The 17,748-nt window shown below is 54.3% G+C and overlaps 9 protein-coding genes across 9 annotated transcripts; 4 read left to right on the top strand and 5 right to left on the bottom strand.

Annotated features, from left to right (window-relative positions):
* Positions 1-426: 426 nt before the first annotated feature.
* Positions 427-1,464, bottom strand: P152DRAFT_409610 (MAGE-domain-containing protein; the record flags this gene model as incomplete). The annotated part of the gene is made up of 4 exons (XM_033676946.1): positions 1,298-1,464; positions 1,029-1,248; positions 836-964; positions 427-762 (listed from the first exon to the last, which is right to left on the bottom strand). Coding segments are annotated over exons 1-4 (711 nt in total), but the record flags the coding sequence as incomplete, so codon positions are not given.
* Positions 1,465-2,088: 624 nt separating this feature from the next.
* Positions 2,089-3,120, top strand: P152DRAFT_389726 (uncharacterized protein; the record flags this gene model as incomplete). The annotated part of the gene is made up of 1 exon (XM_033675999.1): positions 2,089-3,120. One exon carries the CDS (start codon positions 2,089-2,091, stop codon positions 3,118-3,120), a length of 1,032 nt encoding a protein of 343 aa, XP_033538206.1.
* Positions 2,979-5,592, bottom strand: P152DRAFT_409605 (phenylalanyl-tRNA synthetase). Its single transcript, XM_033676945.1, has 9 exons — positions 5,473-5,592; positions 5,372-5,412; positions 5,302-5,321; positions 5,176-5,252; positions 4,996-5,125; positions 4,681-4,947; positions 3,590-4,634; positions 3,423-3,540; positions 2,979-3,372 (listed from the first exon to the last, which is right to left on the bottom strand). The coding sequence occupies exons 1-9, from the start codon at positions 5,523-5,525 to the stop codon at positions 3,327-3,329; spliced, it is 1,797 nt and encodes a 598-aa protein (XP_033538205.1). The 5' UTR covers positions 5,526-5,592; the 3' UTR covers positions 2,979-3,326.
* Positions 5,593-5,770: 178 nt separating this feature from the next.
* P152DRAFT_454819 (MgPP2AregA, protein phosphatase 2A regulatory alpha sub-unit) lies at positions 5,771-8,838 on the top strand. Its single transcript, XM_033678660.1, has 9 exons — positions 5,771-6,210; positions 6,273-6,378; positions 6,435-6,586; positions 6,641-7,132; positions 7,181-7,295; positions 7,346-7,490; positions 7,537-7,637; positions 7,685-8,022; positions 8,074-8,838. Exons 1-9 carry the CDS (start codon positions 6,148-6,150, stop codon positions 8,440-8,442), a joined length of 1,881 nt encoding a protein of 626 aa, XP_033538204.1. The 5' UTR covers positions 5,771-6,147; the 3' UTR covers positions 8,443-8,838.
* A 78-nt stretch (positions 8,839-8,916) lies between these two features.
* Positions 8,917-10,059, bottom strand: P152DRAFT_428778 (uncharacterized protein; the record flags this gene model as incomplete). The annotated part of the gene is made up of 2 exons (XM_033677343.1): positions 9,609-10,059; positions 8,917-9,531 (listed from the first exon to the last, which is right to left on the bottom strand). The coding sequence occupies exons 1-2, from the start codon at positions 9,723-9,725 to the stop codon at positions 8,917-8,919; spliced, it is 732 nt and encodes a 243-aa protein (XP_033538203.1). The 5' UTR covers positions 9,726-10,059.
* A 799-nt stretch (positions 10,060-10,858) lies between these two features.
* P152DRAFT_388440 (uncharacterized protein) lies at positions 10,859-11,347 on the top strand (the record flags this gene model as incomplete). Its single annotated transcript, XM_033675929.1, has 1 exon — positions 10,859-11,347. One exon carries the CDS (start codon positions 10,859-10,861, stop codon positions 11,345-11,347), a length of 489 nt encoding a protein of 162 aa, XP_033538202.1.
* Positions 11,348-12,308: 961 nt separating this feature from the next.
* On the top strand, positions 12,309-13,242 carry P152DRAFT_389436 (glutathione S-transferase; the record flags this gene model as incomplete). The annotated part of the gene is made up of 3 exons (XM_033675984.1): positions 12,309-12,384; positions 12,441-12,626; positions 12,689-13,242. 3 exons carry the CDS (start codon positions 12,309-12,311, stop codon positions 13,240-13,242), a joined length of 816 nt encoding a protein of 271 aa, XP_033538201.1.
* Positions 13,243-13,303: 61 nt separating this feature from the next.
* Positions 13,304-15,729, bottom strand: P152DRAFT_428768 (uncharacterized protein). The gene is made up of 2 exons (XM_033677342.1): positions 15,467-15,729; positions 13,304-15,413 (listed from the first exon to the last, which is right to left on the bottom strand). Exons 1-2 carry the CDS (start codon positions 15,613-15,615, stop codon positions 13,427-13,429), a joined length of 2,136 nt encoding a protein of 711 aa, XP_033538200.1. The 5' UTR covers positions 15,616-15,729; the 3' UTR covers positions 13,304-13,426.
* Positions 15,730-15,858: 129 nt separating this feature from the next.
* P152DRAFT_505150 (HET-domain-containing protein) lies at positions 15,859-17,674 on the bottom strand (the record flags this gene model as incomplete). Its single annotated transcript, XM_033682422.1, has 2 exons — positions 15,859-16,079; positions 16,917-17,674. The coding sequence occupies 2 exons, from the start codon at positions 17,672-17,674 to the stop codon at positions 16,019-16,021; spliced, it is 819 nt and encodes a 272-aa protein (XP_033538199.1). The 3' UTR covers positions 15,859-16,018.
* Positions 17,675-17,748: the final 74 nt, after the last annotated feature.

Genomic DNA, 17,748 nt, shown 5'->3' with positions numbered 1-17,748 from the left:
GTGCGCTTGTAATCCTGGTATGCTCATGCAGATGCAGCGTGAGGCCTTGCTGGTGGTGCAGTGCCAGCTTCCCTTCTTGAACATCGGATGGACTGAGACTGCAGCCCCCATGGAGCCCAGTAAGAGCCCGGTAATGATGTCGACCGTAATGTCATAGGTTTGTGGGTAGGAATCCCGCTGCACTCGCTCACTCCTCCACATCATCCTCGTTTCTCCTCCTTGGCCTGCCTGGCCCTCTCCTCTGCTCATTTCCACCATCCTCCCGAACCTCCTCCACCCCCCCGCCCATCCTATCCACCACCCCCAAACTCCGCTCCAACCGCCTGTCCAGATCCTCCGACGCTCCCTCCCCATATACCTTCTTTACCACCCCCTGCACCCCCTTCTCTCCCACCTCCACCTTCCCCCTCGGCCCCACCATATACTCCACCATCTCTTCCCCCGTCGAATTATCCTTCACCCTTACCAAATACCCCTCCCGCTGCATCCGCTGCAGCAGCTTATCCGTCCTATCCACCGGCGTGTACTCGTCCGCGTTCGCCCGCCGCAGGTACCGCTCCAGCTTCGCCTCCGCGAGCGACCCGCCGTTCAGGTAGATCACGCTGATGAGGAAGGTGTAGAGGCCAATGTAGGCGCTTTCGGCGTCATGCGTGGGGACGGCGGGTGGGGGGATGATGGCGGGGTCGCGGAAGCGGGGGGGGAGGACGGTGGTGAGGACCCAGGATTTGCTGGAGAGGGAACCTTTGGGAGCGCGTTGGGCGGCTGGATGGGTCAGTTTTCTGCTTCTCTGAATCGAGGATGGGAGCGGTGATAGAAATGGAAAGGAAGAACGTACCTCGCTTCTCCTGCAACGTGATTTTCTCTCGCACCGGCAACTCGCTCATCTCCATACCAAACACATCCCGTAACGTCCCCTGCGCCTCCTCAAACACCGTCTTGAACTGTCTCGGGTGGTTCCCCAGCACTATCCACCATCAGCATCGCGTGTTCCTCATCGCCTCCACCCTCGACACCCCAAGCATACATACCCTTCGCACTGATCTCCGCCCGCCGGATCGGCTGCCGCGAATACTCGCACGCCAACGCCAACCGCACCAGCTTCCTCGCCATCTGTGTCACGTCGGCGGCACCGCCCGGCTGCGATGCATCGTCGTCCGCGACCATAGTGACATCTTCGTCGGAGGAATCGTCCGGGAGTTGGCGGCGTCGGGGCGTCTGGACGTCGTCGTCGTCGATGTCGTCGCGGGTCTGGTGGGGGGTTAGGGTGTTACTGGATGATGGGGGGGGGAGATCTTACGGCTCGGCGTTTGCGGACTAGAGGCATGGTGAATTAGGTGGTGGGGAGGACTTGATATGGGTGATGGATTGTAGGGTGTACAGGCTGAACGCGTGCAATTGCTGGAGACGCGATTTCTTTGGTGACGGAAGATGAACCGATGACAAGGATTAGTGACGGAGGAGAAAGCACGTGGTTGGTAGTTCAAGCTTCATCTGCTCTAATACAGGAATTCAACACCATGTCATCAGTAAGAACTCATATACTATCGATACGAGAATCTTGGCATATGGTGCTTGATCTCTAAGATTGATGCACAATTAAAAGAGCAAGGAATCTACAATTGTTGAGTAAACAGCTTCTTCATCACAGGCTCCGACACTCCGGAATCCCATCCATCACCACATTCAACTCGACCCATCATGAACGTCAATCGAGTGTTCGGCTCGTTGATGCGCCGCCGCCATTCACGATGCATCGGACTCCAAAGACACCGTCCCCTCGCCCTGACGGGCACTATCCACACCACCACCCGCCTTTCCTCCCAGTTCAAAGTCCCCATCGAGTCCCGCAACGAAGCTGAGCTCCGCAAACTCACCGGCCAATCCGTCCTCTCGGCCCAAGCCCTTCCCACAGACGATTCATCCGATGGCGTCCTCCGCGACGATCGAGGCCGCCCCCTCCCGCCGAAAAACCCCCTCGACAAAGCCGCCGTGGCGAAATACGAGAAGGCCCGCCGGAAATACCACAGCCGGCGCGCGAACTACGCCGCGTTGGCCGTCGTGATGCTGCTGGCGGGGCCCGCCGTGCTGATGCTGCAGATCGGCCATCCGGATAACCTCAGTAAGGAGAAGGACCAGCAGAAGAGAGCGCGGGAAGTCACCGTTCGAGTGCAGCCGCGGGAGTCGTCGGTGTCCTCGTCCGGGTGGTCCGGTACGGAACGCTGCGACGCGCCTCCGTCGAAAGATGCGTCGACGTTTCTCGGAAAACCCGTTGTGGTGGCGCCCGGCGGCGAAAAGCTCATCGTGAAGGACGAATCCGGCATGGACATCGAACTCGTCCCCACGGGTACCTCCTCCATCCCCCACTTCCCCAAAACCATCCACCTCCCCCACCCCACCAACAACGCCGACACCTCCGAATACACCCTCCTCGGCCTCGGCATCCGCAGCGTCTCCTTCCTCAGCATCCAAGTCTACGTAGTCGGCCTCTACGTCCGCACCGCCTCCCTCCCCGCCCTCCAATCTACCCTCGTCCATCGCGTCAACCCCACCGCCACTGCCCTCATCCCCTCCGAAAAGGCCGACCTCCGCACCGCACTCCTCGATCCCGACGCCTCCTATCAGCTCTGGGACGCCGTCCTGGCTGACCCTGCTGCCACCAAAGTCGACACCGCCCTCCGCGTCGTGCCCACCCGCAGCACCGACTTCAACCACCTCCGCGACGGCTGGGTCACGGGGATCAAGGCGCGCACGGCCGCCGCGCAGAAGGCCGGGGATGCGTCGTTCGCGGACGAGAGCTTCGCGGAGTCGATGCGGGGGTTTCAGGCGGCGTTGGCAGGGCGAGGGTCGGCGCCGAAGGGGTCGGTGATAGTATTACGACGAAAGGAGCAGGGGGAATTGGAGATGCTGTTTCAGAAGCGGGAGAAAGTGGAGGGGAGGGGAGTGGGTGGGGAGTGGGAGGGATTGGGGACGGTGGAGGATGAGCGGGTGGCAAGGTTGTTGTGGTTGGGGTATCTTGGGGGGAAGAAGGTGAGTAGTGAGGGGGTGAGGAAGGCAGTGGTGGAGGGGTGCATGGAGTTGGTGGAGAGGCCGACGGGGACGTTGGCGACGAGGGTGGAGTGATTGTGTATAAATAAACGAGGATGGGATCGATAGGATCCATTGTTTGTAGCATTTAATATGTAGCTCTAAAAGCTTTTTGGTCGTTTACATCGTCCTTTTGATCTACTCCTGTCCTACGCATAGCCAGCTTTGGCAATGCCTTGGGATACAAGTCCGGGTAGCGCATCAGTGGCGGCTTAGTACAGTCCGCGATACATAACACACATCTATAAGAACACCTCCAGGTTGATCTCAAGCGCACTGACCGGGTACCTGTCGTTCTGGGTTAGTGACATTCGAAGTAAAGAGCCTGCAGCACTTACGGAAGCTCGAAGTTTTTGAGAACCGTCGGATGCAAGATGCCGAAGTGGCCGACGACCTGTTTCTGACCGTCCTGTCTCACGACCACCGACGCAGCATGACCGACGAAGAAGGTGGGATCTAAAAAATGTCAGCGAAATCCCCCAGCAAAATAGGAAGGGAAGCTTACGATCGAACTCCTCGATCCAATACCCATCGACTGTCGCATCATCCAGCTCCTTTGCCTCCATCAGGAACCGAACATTCAACATCGCCAGCACCCGATCCAACAACCCATGCACCACCTCGAACCCACTGCTCTTCCCATACCACGCCGCGCAGAAATGCCGCTCATTCCGCGTCTTCCGCTCACGCGTCTCGTCCTTAAAACACACGTCGCTCACCTCGAACACCTTCAACGGCACCGCGCGATGCTTATTCTCGCGGATCGTCTTCAGCACGCCCGGCAGCAGGCTCGTGCGCACGATCTGATACTCCGCGCTCTTCGGGTTCGCCAGGCGCACCGCGGTGGTCCCATCGTCGACGCGGTTCAGCCACGCGAAGTTCTCGTCGTGGCTGCACAGGATCAGCGGCATAACCTCCGTCCAGCCGGCGGTGGCGGACTCGATACGCACGACGTCGCCGAGCTTGTTCATCGGGAGGGCGGCGCCGACGGCGGCGGAGGAGTTGGGGTAGTAGCGGGGGAGGCGGTTGAAGCCGTAGGCGACGGCGACGTCTTCCATGATGTCGGCTTGGTGGAGGACGTCGGCTCGGGTGATGGGGACGGCGATGTCGACGAGGTCCGGGTCGGTGGGGGAGGGGACGGCGTGGTGGCCCATGCGGGTGAGGAGGTGGCAGATCTCGGTCGCGGGAAGGTCGAGGCCGCAGCAGGAGTTGATGTAGGCGACAGAGGCTTGGATTTCGCGGGGGGTGAGGTCCGGGGATTGGCGGGAGGCGTGGTTGTGGGGGGAGATGATCTGGACGGGCTCGACGGTGAAGGGGGTGTCGCAGTATTCGCTGAACATGGCGCAGAGGATGTGGTTGACGATCTCGACTTTGGTTTGGTCGGTGGCAGTGATCTCGATAAGGATGTTGCGGGTGTTGAGGGTGATCTTGGAGTGGTCGCCGTTGATGATGGGGGGGAGGGAGAGCACGGTGCGGTTGGCGTCGTAGATGACAGGGTAGACGGGGGAATCCCGGATGATGTGGAGGAACTTTCCCAGGTGCTTATCTTTCTGGGAGGGGTTAGTAACTCGTCGCATGGGTCGAGACTTGACATACGTCGTAGTACTCCATCAGTTCCTTGCCGTTCATCTTATTCGTCTGATTCAGGGGAACAAAGTTGATCTCCTCTGGTGGAAGTGCCTCGTACGTGAACGGTCCTTTGATCGTGTCAAGGTCATGAGTACCGACCGATACAAGTGTCCTCTGCCTGGCCAAATTGGCATGCAGTTTATCTTGTAGAGCAATGAAAGACGCATAGCGGTCTTTAGTGAAGGTTATTCCCCGGAGAATGGCGCATGAGATGAGCGGTCGTATTCTCGTGGTCTATCGAACATCAGTGCTGAGAACTCCATACGATATAGGGAGCCATACATCCTCTTTGACAACCATGGTCTGCAACTCTCCTTCCGGGGGTGCGATGACTCGGAAACTCGGCGGCTTCATCCGCTGGAGGAAGACGTTGAGGGCCCTGGCGATTCCTTCGAAGCAGACCATGTCATATCTAGTTCATCGTTACAATCGATTCTTTATAGGGCAATCGGTTATCCACACCTGTTCGCGGGGATCTCGATTTTCAGCTGAGGCGGCTCTTCCACGCCATCGACGATCGGTCGCTTCTGGTCGGTGGTCTGGAATGGTAAGCGGGGAAGTCGAGGGTCTCAAAGAAAGGTGTCGCACGTCTTCATCGAGCTCAATTCCTATCAGACAGTCTTAGCGATTACTCTGGTTAACTCTAGAAGGTTCATACCGAATTCGAAACATAGCTCATCGAACTCCTCCGTCGTGAAGCTTCATCTGGTTAGCCTTCGGTCAAGCCGCACCAAGTGTCTGGACCTGGGAGATACACACTCTTTCCCAAGAGCTTTATAAAGCTCGACTTTATCGCAAGATATAGTAGGCATGATTGCAAATATTCGAAGCTCAATACCTCCCAAAGAGACGTTGCGACAAGTCAATGGAGCGTGGGAGTCATCGCGATATTGAAATATAAAATTGGCCCATGCATAGTTGGTCGGTGGATTTTAAGGTGTGGCTGTGCTTATGTGGCTTGACTTTACCAGCCACATTTGCGCCTAACAGCCTCAGGTGTCAATATGATTTATTAAGTCATCGATCATCAGTCGTCGCTCAGTCACCAAAGACAAGAGTCTGAATGAACCGCTCGAAATTTGCTTCGTCCGGGTTTCCTTCAATTATATCGTCTTGTTGGAATAAACACTTCGGATTTACGGCTTCATTTCGTGGTCTTTCTCTACAACCAAAAATACCCTCTCCACTATCCCTCAGGCATCTGCTCATCATTTTGTGGCGCAACAAGCGACGTCCGTGCCAGCAGCGAAGGCCAAAGCAGCTCGCGACCAGGACCAACAACACTGCAATCCGCTGGAGACTGTACTATCCCCCTCCACCATCAAACACATAGACCACCTCCTCCCGATCCTACTTCTCCTCCAAAGCTGTACTTGTGTTTTAATCCCTCAAACCATCCTCGTTCCCTCTTCATTTCTTAGACAAGCGGAAATCATGGACGCCCCGAATCAAAATGACGAATTCTACCCCATCGCAGTGCTCATGGACGAGCTCAAGGTGCGACTCCGCCAAATTCCAATCATCCGTCTCACATGTCGAGGTTGCTGACGAATGTATAGCATGATGATGTTCTCCTGCGGTTGAATGCCATTCATCGCCTTTCGACGATTGCCTTAGCTCTGGGACCGGAGCGGACACGCGATGAGCTCATACCCTTCCTAGACGGTAGTTCCTAACCCTACCTACATCCAGCCTTGAAACGTGCTAACTGGGTGGCTCAGAGTCTGTGGAGGATGAGGATGAGGTGTTGACAGCACTCAGTGAGGAGTTGGGCAACTTTGTGGAGTATGTGGGAGGTCCTGAACACGGCCATGTTCTGCTATCACCATTGGAGAATCTGGCGGCGATAGAAGAGCCACTGGTCAGAGAAAAGGTACAGCAACATCGACAGAGCATGTTTAGTGTCTTAGTACTAACCGGATGCAAGGCGGTCGAATCCCTAAACAAAATCTGCGACCAACTCACCACGCAGCAAGTCGAAGAACACTTCATCCCTCTCGTCGTCCGCCTCTCAAAAGCCGACTGGTTCACATCCAAGATCTCCGCCGCCGGCCTCTACTACAACCCCTACCCTCGCGCCACCCCACCCTCCCAAGAACGCCTTCGACAGCAATTCGGCCAGCTCGTCCACGATGACACCCCCATGGTCCGGAGACAGGCGGCCACCAATATGGCCAAGTTTGTCAAAACCATGGCGGCGCCGGTAGTGATCGAGGAAATGATCCCGTTATTTCAGCATTTGGCTGGGGATGATCAGGATAGCGTGCGGTTGTTGACCGTCGATATCTTGATAGGGATTGCTGAGGCGGTGCCGAAGGACCAGCACAGCAGTCACGGGGTTCTGTTGACGGCATTGAGGGAGTTGATCTCGGATAAGAGCTGGAGGGTGAGATATATGGTGGCAGATCGCTTTGAAAAGGTATGATGATCTTTAGCTGGAGTAGTGAACTGGAGCTAATTTGTTTAGATTGCCAAGGCTGTAGAGGACGAGGTTGTCAGCAGAGATCTGGTTCCAGCGTTCGCCAAACTTCTCGGAGACACGGAGGCAGAAGTGCGGACTGCAATTGCAGGACAGATTCCTGGTCAGTACCGACGCTGTTCGGACAACAACCCAGAGCTAACCGGACGTCAGGATTCTGCACACTTGTGGACCGTGAAGTCCTGTTAAACGAGATCATGCCGAAGATTGAGGAGCTCGTCAACGACCAGTCACAGCATGTCCGCGCTTCTCTGGGAACTCAGTTGAGCGGGTTAGCACCAATCCTTGGCAAGGAGGAGTAAGTTTGTCCACGACAGTGTAGCATCCAAAAGCTGACAGATTAGAACCATTTCACACCTCCTTCCAATGTTCTTGAATATGCTCAAGGACGACTTCCCCGACGTCCGCCTCAACATCATCTCCAAGCTCGAACTCGTCAACAATGGTACGACTCCTGATATAACCTCCCAAATCGCTGCTCACCTCCACTAGTCATCGGCATTGAACTCCTCTCCCAATCCCTCCTCCCCGCCATCGTCCAACTCGCCGAAGACAAACAATGGCGCGTCCGCCTCGCCATCATCGAATACGTCCCCTTGCTTGCCAGCCAGCTCGGCGTCAACTTCTTCGACGAGAAGCTGTCATCCCTCTGCATGTCCTGGCTCGGCGACACCGTCTATAGCATCCGCGAAGCCAGCACCCAGAACCTCAAGAAGCTGACCGAAGTGTTCGGTGTCGACTGGGCGAGTGAGGCGATCGTCCCCCGCGTCATGGCGATGGGCGAGCACCCGAACTACCTCTACCGCATGACGACCTGTTTTGCCATCTCCGTAAGTTCCTCGACCTCCCATCTCCCCAACATCCCTGCTAACCCCCCCTAGACCCTCGCGCCCGCGCTCTCCCTCCCCATCATCGAAACCCACATCCTCTCCATCCTCGAAAAGCTCGTCGCCGACGACATCCCGAACATCCGATTCAATGTGGCGAAGTCGTACGGGGTGCTGATCGACATCCTCAAGAAGCTGCCGTTCGACGCGGCGGCCCCGAACGCGTCGTTGCTGGGCATCGAAAAGGAGAAAGGCGCCGACGCCGCCGCCGCGCTGCACGGGAGCCCCAAGGGCGAGGAGCTGATCACCGAGAATATCATGCCGAATTTGGAGAAGCTGGGGCAGGATGATGATGTGGATGTGAGGTATTTCGCGATGACCGCGAGTCATGTGTGGACGGGTGGGGACGCGATGGAGAGCTGAGGGGTGTCGCGCAAAGAAAGAACGCATGGTTCCGAGGGATAAAGGATGTCAGGGCAGGGAGGGCGGCGGTCTTGTGAATGGATTGTTCGACGTAGAGAGAGCCAAACGAGAGCACGCAATCGATGAGTATTGGTCAAGTCAACACAGAATTGAACGAGTGCCGGGTTCGAGTTTCGCTCTCTGGCCGTCACGATGATGGGAAGACAGGAGTTGGCGGCGACGGAATTCCGTCGCGGATGTTAATTTCATATTCGGGTTGAAAGACTTGGTTCTTTTTCCTCCCTTCTTCCCCCTTTGTTTTCCATTCCCTTAGTATGAAAGTCGTTCTAGAGACGAGGACATAAGTCTCCTGATCATACAGTGGTAGGGAACGAGACCCACTCAATAAAGTCATCATAAGAAAACCTTCGAGCTGGAGGGCATGGTTCGCGCTGTGATCGAATGTCTATTGACTTGAGTCCCCGACGCCCACTATCATTTCTGCCTCCCAAACAGCCCTTTCATAACCTGACTCACTTTAAGCACATCTCGATAGGTCAGCGAGACGCGCGTTTCCCGGGCGGACCTTCCATCTTCATAGTCCCCGGGAGCGCCCAACAGCCCCCAATTCGCTACTGTATCCGCATTCAAGTTCTCATCCACCTCGACCGGCGCAATCCCATGCAGCAGATCCACGTACGCCCTCCCCATCGTGATGAGCAATGACCGCGGTTCCTGTAAGATGCGGTATTTTCCCCTCACCCTGCCATCCTTCGCCGTCTCTGTCCCCTCCCCGTCCACCTTCTCGTAGATATCAAGACACGTCGCCCCCCCCAAACTCACCGTCGCCACCACCGGCGCATACGCGGCGCCATCCTCATGCGGCATGATCCCCTCGCCAGGGCGGTACTCGTTGACGAGCACGTGGTTCGGCGATGCGTGCGGGGTGGAGTCGAAGAGGGCGAGGTGGTGGAAGCGGGGGAGGAGGGGGGGGTGGGTAGAGAGCCAGGGGGGAAGGGGGGCGGCGAGGAGAACGTTGGTGGGGGTGAGGGGGGAGGGGTGGGGTTGGAGGCGGCGGTGGGTGAGTTGGGTCCAGCGGTTGGGGGGGATCTGGAGGGGGTTAGCGGGTTAGTTGGTTACTGGTATGCGGATTGCCATGGTGGTGGCTTCTTGAAGGTTGGATGTGCCTTTTGAAGGATGGATGCCTCTTCTTCGGGGGAGATGAAATTCGGGATGTAGTAGAAGTGGTCGGGGAGCACGGTGATCTTCGCCGACTCGAGGGTCTCTTTGCTCAGATGGCTCATTTTGCGCAGTTTACGGTCCCGAAGAGACTTGGTTTGGTGCTTAACTTAGAAACAGTTCCTCTCCCAAACGTTCTGACCTATAACCCATTGTTCATTGGCAATCAGTGCTATTGTTAGCAACCGAAACAATGAGAACTATGTATCGGGAGTCAAAGGTAGAGATGCATGAAACAAACGAAGATCATGAAACGGTTCCTTGTGGATCAACGGTTCCAAACATACACAGCATGTTCTGGCGGTTGGATATCGGCTCATCAAACGTCACCTCTTCCAGTAACTTCGAAGCGCCAACCACGCCCTGACACAAACACGCGACACTTTTGACTCCAACCGTCCACGCGAAGTCTCGAAGGTCGTTCAATGATTGATCAATGGTAGATCAATTCGGGCGGCGCCTATTGCGTCACGAGTGCCGGGGTCATCTGCCACTGCTTCTGCTGCTCTGCGCCAGGGAATGCATCACCACCTTCACCAGTGATCGACCCATCCTGAAGTGACGATTGACCGTGTTCCTTTGAGCATGACGATATGGCCCCGCGCTCTTGACCTTTTTAGGGCCGATGGGAATTGGGAGATAAAGTCGGACCAGTTTCCTTGATTTTCTTGCCATCGTTATTCGTTTGGAATTTGCAAAAAGTCGTTGATTGTACTACTTCATTGTCTATACGCCTTCCATACACAGTCCATTCGTGCTTTATAGTATATCCGTCATCGAGCTAAATCACCAGATCAAGTCTACTGCATCCAGTCGTCCAAGTTACGCGAGTGCTGATCTTGGGTATCTTGCTTCCGGGAGACCTTGATCACCATCCTCCATATCGACGAGCTCCCCTCACCCAACAAGGGCTGTTCCTTGTTCCAGATCATTTGTTCCTTTGTGCGTATTCACTGACAATGGTTCACCATGAATCCCCCATTGACGAAGCACAATAGCAAAGTAGCTTTAAAGCCGCCTTTATCCTCCTTTACCATTTCCCAAAGGGTCAACAATACCCTGCCCGTCCATCTTCAATATTTAATAACCACCGAGCTACTCCCACCGACCCTTCGTCTCCTCAAACACTATCACCCCACTTACTCAACCTCAACGATCAAAACCAACGCAAAACATGCAGCTCCTCAACCTCCGCTCCATGGCCGACAACTCCCCTGGCGGGATCGCCGGCCTCGTCCTCCGCTTCGCCCTTCGCCTCCTCCAATTCGTCCTCGCCCTCACCGTATGCGGCCTCTACGGCCAAGACCTCCGCAACGCCGCTGCCGCCGGTGTCTACTCCGACAGCAAATGGATCTACGCCGTCGTCGTCGGCTCCATCTCCGCCGTGACGTGCGTGGTGTACGCCCTCCCCATCGTCACCTCCCACCTCTTCTTCGCGTGGGACGCCCTCCTGTGGATCCTCTGGGTCGCGGTCTTCGGCGTCTTCGGGAAGCTGTACATCCACGAAGATCCCGAGGTGGTGAATCCGAAGGACGGGCATGGCCCGGGTGTGCAGCGGATGAAGAACGCGGTGTGGGTGGATTTGGTGAATATGTTGCTGTGGTTCATCACGGCGGTGATTGGCGTCGTGATCTTCTTCCTCGGGAGGAGGGCGAAGACGCTTCATACCGGACGGTCGAAAGTTTAAGGAATAAAATCAAGGGCTGAAGAGAGAAGCGCGGGAACTGGACGATGAGACGTGTTCGTGACTTGGGCATTCACATGCCTCTGCCATTTTTCCTTTATTCGGATTTGATCCCATTAGCATGATACCAGGATGGCGTTCAATGACTGCCATGGCTTAGTTTCCATATAATACAATCAGTTGACCTGTTGTTTGTGTCCCTCCAGAAATCGGATTCTATGTGTGAAATATCATTATCATGTCCGTCCCCTTGAAACCACCCACGATATAATTCTCCAGCCATGGATTATTGCATACATACTCCTTCCGCGGAAGCAAGCCGCCACTATAATTGAATTGATATGTCTACATGAATTCGGGACATAATTCCCACCGTCCCCAAAATAGATTCGTAATACGTTTTGCTATATAATGCTTGACTACTATGTAGTACTCCATAAGGTCGGAGTTATATCCGGTGTTAGTCGTGGGTCCTGTTTGAGCTTTGTTAGACTTGGACACCACTAATTAGCTAGATTTGTAAGTTGGTCCAATATTGAGATCCACACCAACCATACTCACGGGTTACGACTTACGACTTACGACTTACGACTTACGACTTACGACTTACGACTTACGACTTACGAGGCATGCAGTGTTGGTCACTTTCCAGGCCTCTAGGAAACGCAGGGAAGACGGGCCACGCAAGACCCCCCGAATACGGAATACGTCCCCTAGTTTATAATGACGAATAGCTAAACGCAGTGGCCCGGGAGGGGTTGTGGTGTGATACAAAAGGCGTACTACGTAGTAGTAGGTAAGGCATCCAGCAATTGCGAAACATTAAAGACCCCGACTTGCATCTCCTTGGTAGGTTAACATGCTCCGTCGAAATCTCCTCGCCCGACTTCAACAAGCAACTCGGCATCTCTCCCCAATTGCATCACCGCCACCATCTCGAACGCAAGAACGCAGGAACGGCACCATGGCGTCCGACGAGCTAGCAACAGGACTGAAAGCGACCAAAGGCATTGAATTCCTCACAGCCCCCACTCCCAATGGTTCGCTCAACCGTCCAGGATCTCCTTGATTGTGTAGCATCGCTAACCGTCTCTAGGTATCAAGGTGTCGATTCTGCTCGAAGAGCTCAAGGAGGCCTATGGCAAAGACTACACCTGGCAGAGCATCAACCTCTATAAAAGCGTCCAGAAAGAGCCGTGGTTCATCGCAGTGAATCCCAACGGACGCATTCCCGCCATTGTCGACCATGACAAGGGTGGGTTCGCGGTCTTTGAAAGTTTAGGTACGTCTGCAATCCGATTCAGCCTCAATTGTAGTCCCACGTTCTCTAACCCGGAATCCTAGGCATTCTACTCTACCTCACCCGCCAGTACGACCCAGAGCACCGCTTCTCCTTCGCCGACCCCCTTGACATCTCCCGCTCCGAGCAATGGTTGGCCTGGCACCACGGCGGCGTCGGCCCCATGCATGGCCAAGCCAACTACTTTTCCCGGTTCGCCAAAGAGAAGATCCCGTTCCCCATCCAGCGCTACGCCGGCGAGGCGGAGCGGCTGTACGGGGTGCTGGACCACCATCTTGAGGGGCGGGACTATATCGTGGGGGAGGGGCGGGGGAAATACAGTATTGCGGACATAGCGAATTTCGGGTGGGCTGCCTTCGGACTCGCTACGGGGTTGGAGATAGAGCGGTTTCCGAACTTGGTGAGGTGGGTGACGGAGTTGGAGAAACGGCCGGCGGTACAGAGGGGTATTGCGGTGCCATATAAGACGAATCTGACGCATTCAGCGTACAAGAAGAAGTTAGAGGAGGAGCCGGAGACGAGGAAGGAGTTTGAGGGGTTTGTGGAGCTTATAACGAAAGCAAAGGAGCAGTACGAGTATAAGTACACCTCTCCTTAAGCATATATCTAGGGCCAGGTGTCGGGTATCGCTCAAGATTGGCGAGCTGGTACCCTGGTGTGCTACATGTTGGAAGTTAATAGTCCAACATCAGTGACGAAAGGAAAGGCTTTCCGCAACGAATTATGCAGTGTCTTCAAACTCCACAAGCGCAGTGCCTGCTTTGCACATGTCCTATCGCACGTTAGCAGAAATCCCCGAAAAGCCTGGAACCACTTACCCCTGCTTGGTGCACTATCCGCTTCACGACACCATCTCCAGGACTCCTGATCACCGTCTCCATCTTCATGGATTCAATCACCACCAAAGTTTGGTCCTTCGTCACACTGTCTCCCTCCCTGACATCGACCCGCAATACTTTGCACGGCATTGGAGCGAGCACGCTGTTCGCAACATCCTTGATGCCAAGTGCTTTCGCATGCCATAAAGGCAACGCGATGCTAAGTCGATATTGTCGACCGCGTTGGAACACCATGATCTTGTCTCCTTCGGTTGAGGAGTCGATGGACGGAGGTGTTCGAATGACATTGCTATTAATACGTGTATGGGGGTAGAAAGTGGTGATGGACGTAGGGGATGGCATGGTTGCTTGGACCCCAGGAAACACCTCGTCGCCAACAGTGACGTCGAAGGTTGTGGGCCCAGTTTGATGGATTTGTACCGTTGTTGTCGTTGCAGTGCTCTTGCCATCTAAAGGAGTGGTGACAAGATCGAATTTGCGGGCCGGATAGCCAGATCCAAATCCTAGAACCTGTCTAGACGGAGGAAACATGGATCCTACGCTCTTGGATGAAATCTCTTGCAGCAGTAGAGCAAGCGCGGCTTGCGAGTAGACCTCTGGCTCAACAGGCTGTGGGTCGAATAGTTCGGCATGGTGCTTTTGAATGTAACCAGTTTCAACGTCCCCGGCGACAAATCCCGGGCTCACGCACATGCGCTTGAGGAATTCGATATTGGTGACAGGTCCAGCGATTTCATATGACTCCAACGCAGCACGAAGCTTTTGCAGAGCGGCTTCACGGTCGGTACCAGATACGATCAACTTCGCGATCATTGGGTCATAATGCGAAGAGATCTCGTCGCCAGCGACAAACCCAGCGTCAATCCGAACACTCTCAGTCGGTTGTGGGGCCTGAAGGTGGAGGAGCTTCCCCGAGTCGGGGATGAAGTTCATATCGGGATTTTCAGCGTATATCCGCGCTTCGATCGCGTGCCCACGTTTCGATATCTCCTCTTCAATCTGGGCCTGCGTTAAGGGTAGCTCACCGCCTTCTGCCACGATCAATTGCCAGCGCACAAGATCTTGACCAGTCACCATCTCGGTAACCGGGTGCTCGACTTGTAGCCTAGTGTTCATCTCCATGAAGAAGAACTCGTTCGTGTCGTTATCGAATATGAACTCCACTGTCCCTGCTCCTTCATAGCCAACTGCGAGAGCTGCAGCCCTCGCCTTCGCCCATAAGTCTTGTCGAATGCTCTCGTCGAGATGCGGAGCGGGTGATTCCTCCAAGATCTTCTGGTGGCGCCGTTGGATACTGCAGTCTCTCTCACCAAGAGCGACGGAGTTCCCATGCTTGTCCGCGAAGACCTGTACCTCAATATGGCGAGGCGTGGTGATATACTTCTCAACAAGCATGACCTCGTCGCCGAAGGAGTTCATGGCTTCCGATTTCGCAGACGCCAACTGGTCCATGAACTCTTCCGGCTTCTGTACAATCCTCATACCTTTCCCGCCACCTCCTTTGACGGCCTTCAACAGCACCGGGTACCCAATCTTGTGTGCCTCCGCTTTTAGGTACTCCGGGTCTTGATTGCTACCATGATATCCAGGTATACACTGCACCCCTGCCTCGATCATGATCTCCTTCGACCGACTCTTGCTCCCCATCGCCTCAATGGCTTGCCACGGCGGACCAATGAAGGTCAACCCTGCCTCGACACATTTTCGAGCGAAGGTTGCGTTCTCGCTCAGGAACCCGTAGCCGGGGTGGATTGCCTGGCATCCTTCGTTCTTCGCTACTTCGATTATGCGGTCGCCGTCAAGATAGGCAGATGGCTCGCCGAGGTTCACGGTGAAAGGCGAGCTGAGGGCATGTTGGGAGAGGCGGTCTGGATTTGTGTACAATGTTGTCGTGCGGACGCCGTACTCTGATGCGGTTTTCCCGACGCGTCTGGAGAGTATTAGCTTCCATAGAGCCGGTCGATGGTTTTCTCATTGACTTACAGAGCAATCTCTCCTCGATTAGCAATCAGCAGCGAGGTCAGTCGCTTCGAACTCGCATCTGAAGTGCTGGCAAGTCCCCGTGCCGCATTGATGCCCCAACGATGCTTGAACTGCCCGCCGGATCTTCGCAATGTTGATACAACATGCATTGTGTAGGCGTTTAAAATCAACCAGTTACAAGGTCACAGGAAGTCTTCGCTCATCATGGTCTATTAAAAATGATCGGTATTTCTTGTTCGTATTGTAGAACCATTCATCGTCGGTGCAGCGGAGTTGCGGGATGTTCGTCTTTGTCTATGGATACCCGATGCTAACCGCCCAACTGACGTAAGCTGGAGGAATGTAGATTATTCAGTCTTGCATGAGTTGCACCCTGAACCAACCCCTTTTCTATTAACATTCATTTTGATAGGAATCACCATTCAGCGTGGACAAAATTCTTAGTTTCGAAGTACACCTCTAGGGCATCGAAAACGCTTAATTTCCATCTTCTCTTCGTCTTATGTCGCCTATAGCGATGAAATGCCGCCACACTTATGTACATCAACAATATCACGTCTCTCTACTTCCATAGGCAGGAGGAGGATGTCGAGGATAATCAACCATCAATTTCCTATACTCGAGAATCCAGATGGATTATGTTCAAACCTTATACTTAATCTCCGAGCGCATCTGCACTGGCCAAACCCCACCCATGTTGCTGTTGACTGAAACAGAGAACACGATTTTGTGCTCTCTCTCATCGCAGACGATCTGCGATGTCGTCTGTTCTGTACCGTCTGGTTGATATGACGCCCATGACGAATCGGATGTACCACAGCGCAGCATCCGAACCCAAGGCCTCTGCCTTTTGTCTAGACCGAAGTTGACGGCGTATATATCAGCCTTCTCCTTGAGCAGGACAATTCCTTGTTTTCCAAATCTTCCAGGACATGCAAAAATTCGGGTTTGTGGGTCCCATGCGTCTGAAGGTTCGACACTGATTGAGACGCTAGTCGGGGTGGTGTGCTTCCAGAGGTGCGGACTAAAACGGAATAGGATCTGGTCAGTAACTTCCGGTTTCCAGACGTCAGGCTGCTCTTGATACTGCTGGACATACACCCTCTCGTAAGCACCACCTGCTTTCTCCTGAGAACCCAAGATGTCCATCTTGGCCCCACAGATGCGAGTGTAATACGTCTGAGCATGTTTAAGCCGCTTGAGGTAGATGCTAGGGCTGCTGCTCACTGAATTGCTGAAGCAACATTCGAGAGATGCGCGATAAACTTCGTCAGCTCCCGGTACTCGAACAAGAAAGAGGTTTATGACGAGGCCTTTGTTGCTGAGGAAAAATCTGTCTGTATCGCCTCTGTTAAGATTTCGCGGGGGAGGGATTTCATTCGAGGGAAGGATTCCTTTCGACTGGGCGAAACAGTCCGGTGATCGTGCGAGAAGACCAAGACTTTGCGACTTGGGGAAGGATGGGTCAGGTTCTTTCCAGGCAAATATGGACTGATCATCAGTTCGCCTCATTATCTCCTCTTGTAGTCTTATAAAGGCGTTTCCCTTCTCTCCATAAAGTGGTGGAATATCTACATCAAAGATGCCCATCAGAGAGTACGCAATATCCTCGACACGTGTGGTTCTGCGCCCGACTGCCCATGACATTCTCTCTGCGACAGAGAACATAGTCAGTGCCACTCCCTCCAGTACAGCTTTTGGAATCCCAGTGAATTCTTCGATGACTCTCGTCAGGTTCCCTGCCTTACTCCCTAGGTACTTCCATTCTTTGGAAATAAATTGCACATCGGCGGGTGCTAGAAACTCTTGGAGCGTCCAGCCTCGCGTGAACCACTTGATTGCCTTGAAGCACGATACCGTGGGTCGGAACGACAAGGCCGACACGTCGGAAAGGTAGGCGTAGCAAACTCTGGCTTTTCTGTACCATTCGAACATCGACCGTATCGACTCAGTAAGCTCCACATTGTTGGACTTGTCAATGCAGCATGTGTCGACCCAGAAGTACTTGAGGCCGTTCCCGGCTGCAATCTGTCCGCACTTTCGGACTTTGTCGTATCCAAGCTTTTTCGTTCCTTTTCCTACGCACATCTCTCGATAGGTGACTTCCTCATGATCAGGGTACCAGGTATGGGAAAGGATGGCGTATGGCGGAGTAGGCTTCCCAAAATACTCCTCAAATCGGAGGTCTTTCGTGCGAAGGAGCCGCATTGTAAGGGGGGAAAGGGGGATAGATCAACGCTTCCACTATGCAAATATATGGTCGTTGCTAAGGAGAATATGAA

The sequence above is a fragment of the Eremomyces bilateralis genome, assembly GCF_010015585.1.
Source record: "Eremomyces bilateralis CBS 781.70 unplaced genomic scaffold P152scaffold_2, whole genome shotgun sequence".
Classification (NCBI taxonomy): Eukaryota; Fungi; Ascomycota; class Dothideomycetes; order Eremomycetales; family Eremomycetaceae; genus Eremomyces; species Eremomyces bilateralis.
Note: the sequence above shows the minus strand (reverse complement) of the source record. Positions and strands in the feature narration are given on the sequence as shown.

Coding starts and splice junctions, on each gene's coding strand:
- P152DRAFT_454819 (XM_033678660.1), top strand. CDS start 6,148: ATGGACGCCCCGAATCAAAATGACGAATTCTACCCCATCGCAGTGCTC. Junction 6,587..6,640: donor AGCCACTGGTCAGAGAAAAG/GTACAGCAACAT, acceptor ACCGGATGCAAG/GCGGTCGAATCCCTAAACAA. Junction 7,491..7,536: donor CCAATCCTTGGCAAGGAGGA/GTAAGTTTGTCC, acceptor CTGACAGATTAG/AACCATTTCACACCTCCTTC.
- P152DRAFT_409605 (XM_033676945.1), bottom strand. CDS start 5,525: ATGCCTACTATATCTTGCGATAAAGTCGAGCTTTATAAAGCTCTTGGG. Junction 4,948..4,995: donor CCATGGTTGTCAAAGAGGAT/GTATGGCTCCCT, acceptor GATGTTCGATAG/ACCACGAGAATACGACCGCT. Junction 4,635..4,680: donor AACTGATGGAGTACTACGAC/GTATGTCAAGTC, acceptor AACCCCTCCCAG/AAAGATAAGCACCTGGGAAA.
- P152DRAFT_428768 (XM_033677342.1), bottom strand. CDS start 15,615: ATGCATGTTGTATCAACATTGCGAAGATCCGGCGGGCAGTTCAAGCAT. Junction 15,414..15,466: donor AATCGAGGAGAGATTGCTCT/GTAAGTCAATGA, acceptor AATACTCTCCAG/ACGCGTCGGGAAAACCGCAT.